The following is a 3,222-nucleotide window of genomic DNA, read 5'->3' on the forward strand; positions in this document are numbered from 1 at the left end:
CGTATCACGATTCCCAGAATTTCAAACTCATCAACGCCATCTTTCCTCAGACACCGGAAACACGTACTCCAATTCCGAGAAAACCAACCGTCACCGGAATCCACTACTTTTCCTTTTCACCAACAACAAATCAAAATCCTACACACAAAATAAAACCCCGCCCACGCACCAATCAAAATCAGACTCACAAAATAAACCACGCCCCTTTTATGACGTCATCACGCAAAACAATACCCTTGCTTGCCCACACACCTACATCATCAATTGATCTTTGATCGATCTTTTCCAATCAATTGATTTATCGGCCTAAACGCGGTTCCATAACTACTACGCCTTGGCTAGTTTTACTCGATCCATTAAAAACTACCCTCAGTTTCATACTTGTGCTTGTCTCCTTTGTTATAGAATGATGCGGAATTAAATAAGAATCAGCGGGGGCCTTGGAAGGTTCACCGTCCGCCACTGGTGTCATATGATTAAACGCAATGTACTCTTGCATGAATGACTTGTATTGTTCTAGTCTCTGTCTATCAACTCGAAGCCTACGCTCTTGACTAAGTAAACATTTCATCGCCTTATCTTTTGAATAACCTAACTCGTCGCGGTTGACCTTAAATGGTAAGCGTACGACATACCGACCATCATCCTTGCGATAATGTGTTCGTACGAAATGTTCCTCGCACAATTGTTCTTCTTGACTCGGCACTCGTAAGTTAGGAATCTCCTCCGATTCAAAAAACCTATTCAGAGTTTCGTTCAGATCATTTTCTTGTACAACAATGTGATAAGAAGACAGAGATTGTTGAGGTCTTTGTTGAGGAGTTTTGCCACAAACAACCCATCCCAAGTGAGTTTGAATAGCCACGGGTTCATTTATTTTCTCCTCTCTTCTCCCCCTCATTAGTAACAATGGGAAAAGATCAGCCCCGATAAGCAACTGAATAGTGTCAGGTTTGTGATATGAAGGATCGGCAAGTTCAAGGTTTCGTAAATGTTTAAAACTCAGGGTGTTTGGTACACACGCTTGTGGCACCGTGTTGGATATTTTCTTCACAATTAAGGGCGAACAATGATAAGATCTGTCCCCGTTTTTAGAGAATATGTTCAAATCAACTGTAGAGTGTGAATTGCCGGCATTTACACCCGAAATTCCAGTAACCGACACGAACACTTTTTTACGTTTCAATCCTATTAATTGGGCCGCGTTCTCGCACAAAAATGACTTTTCACTAGCACTATCCAAAAGTGCTCGCAGGGAGTGAAGCTGATTTTGTTTATCCTTTACTCTCACAACAGCAGTCGGCAACAAGACACGCGTTGCGTCACACTGCGTATCAGATGTTATGTGCGAGACAACTTGCGGCATTGCCACGTTTCCACTTACCTTAGCTCTTTGCGAAGTTTCACGATGGATAGACGTGTGGTGAGACTTACCACAAGACCTACACGAGCCTGATTTACACCTATCCACAAAATGGGAATTATCAATGCAATTGAAACACAAGCCCTTCGATTTCACAAACACTTCCCTTTCTGGCACAGATAGGCTCATATATTCTTCACATTTACTCAAAAATGCGATTCTCGACACATAGGGCAAGAGAACGACACGTGAAATGAATTAGCACTTCTTCTAGCACTGGGTTCACTGTTGGGGGTGGGGGGTTTCCTTTGGGATCCTGGTTTCGGGTCCTTGGAAGATGCAGCTGCTGCGAGCGCTCTCGCTCTGTTATCCAGGAAGCCGCTCAGCTGTTCGAAAGTAGGAAGTTGCTCGGACGACACGCTCAGCTCCCATTGTTGCCTCGAAGTACTGTCCAATTTCTCCACTGTATGAAACACTAGGATAGCGTCCCAATGCTGCACTGGAATGTCCAACACACGTAAAACTCGAACACATTCTGTCGTCACGTCAACAAGCTTGCGTAAGCCGACAGCAGACTCAGTTTGTAATGAGGGTTGAGACACAAGCCGCTTAATTGTGTCGTTCACTAGCACGTGTTTCTGTTCATATCTGTTATCAGAATGTCCCATGCTTCTTTGTAATTCGAATCGGTTATCGTTATAGACTGTAACAATAACGCGGGTTCACCACGGACGCTCGATTTCAAATACTGCAGTTTTTGCGCGGGCGACAGTGACGCGTTGTTGTGTACGGACGCCACGAACAAGTCTCTAAAAGAAAGCCACTGCTGCAGATTACCTGTAAAAGTAGGCAAATCCAATCTTGGTAGACGCACATCACTCACTGTCTTTGTCTCGGTCACGGTTACGGTAGTTTGCTGTTTTTTCGCGATGTATAACTTGGCCAATGCTTCGTCGAGCCTGTCCTGCACTGAACCAATTTCCTCATCATACTGCTCAAACTGTTCATCCGTGCACTTTTCTGAGATTTCACGGATCAGTTTTTGAGTGTCTTCTGTCAGTTGTAATGCTTTGTCTATGTACACAAAAACATTACCTTCGGTGAGATCATCTGCCGCCAATTTCTTCTCCAAACGTGTGACGTCACGTTTGAGAAGACATTTGTTTGAAAGTATTTGCTCCATATTTAAGTCTCAAAACACGTAAAGTACATACACGAAGATCACAGTCACACCCGGCAAGGATACGATGCACTGAATTGCTGGTAAGCACAAAAACACTGTCTCTCGAAGCTCAAACACAAAACCGTTAATAAGGCGCACTTTCTCAGCGGGAACACAATGGATGACCGGGCCGTAACGAATCGAATCAACCATTTATCCGGGCACAGGAGGACCATGATTAGCTTCCTAGTTCCTGGGTGTGTGGTTTCGCGTATGTCAGTTTCACTCTGGTACAAATGAAACATATATGTAGATTAACTTATACTTTAATAACATGAAGCACGTAAATAACACCAAATATAATGAAGGGTTCCACACAAATGTACACGAATATGACGAGCCGTACAACACACGTACGTCGTCTCACGACTCAACTCGGACTCACACTGCGCATGCGCACACTGCATGGCAACAAGCTTAATGAGAATGACAATTCGTCTGAACACTTGTGCTCGACAACAAATACCTGTTTTCGTGTTTGCCTAAATCTTTGCCTTGTTACAATGCAGTAGTGGTGGAAGAAACGCATTGCTATAGAACAACAAATCCTGCCTTTATTTGTCGGAATTCTTTTTCCTTTGAGAGGAAACCGCACAAAAAAAACCTGCCATTTTCCCACCCTTTTTGTTCAACACCA

At 43.7% G+C, this 3,222-nt stretch overlaps 1 protein-coding gene across 1 annotated transcript; it reads right to left on the minus strand.

The window, feature by feature from the left end:
• Positions 1-298: 298 nt before the first annotated feature.
• On the minus strand, positions 299-1,366 carry LOC145999196 (uncharacterized). Its single transcript, XM_083136127.1, has one exon. It carries the CDS (start codon positions 1,364-1,366, stop codon positions 299-301), a length of 1,068 nt encoding a protein of 355 aa, XP_082992253.1.
• Between the last annotated feature and the right edge of the window lie 1,856 nt (positions 1,367-3,222).

Source organism: Lepisma saccharinum, chromosome 15 (assembly GCF_977018435.1).
Source record: "Lepisma saccharinum chromosome 15, izLepSacc3.1, whole genome shotgun sequence".
In the NCBI taxonomy this organism is placed as follows: Eukaryota; Metazoa; Arthropoda; class Insecta; order Zygentoma; family Lepismatidae; genus Lepisma; species Lepisma saccharinum.

Excerpts from the sequence above, each read along its gene's own strand:
- LOC145999196 (XM_083136127.1), bottom strand. The coding sequence starts at position 1,366 with ATGCCGCAAGTTGTCTCGCACATAACATCTGATACGCAGTGTGACGCA.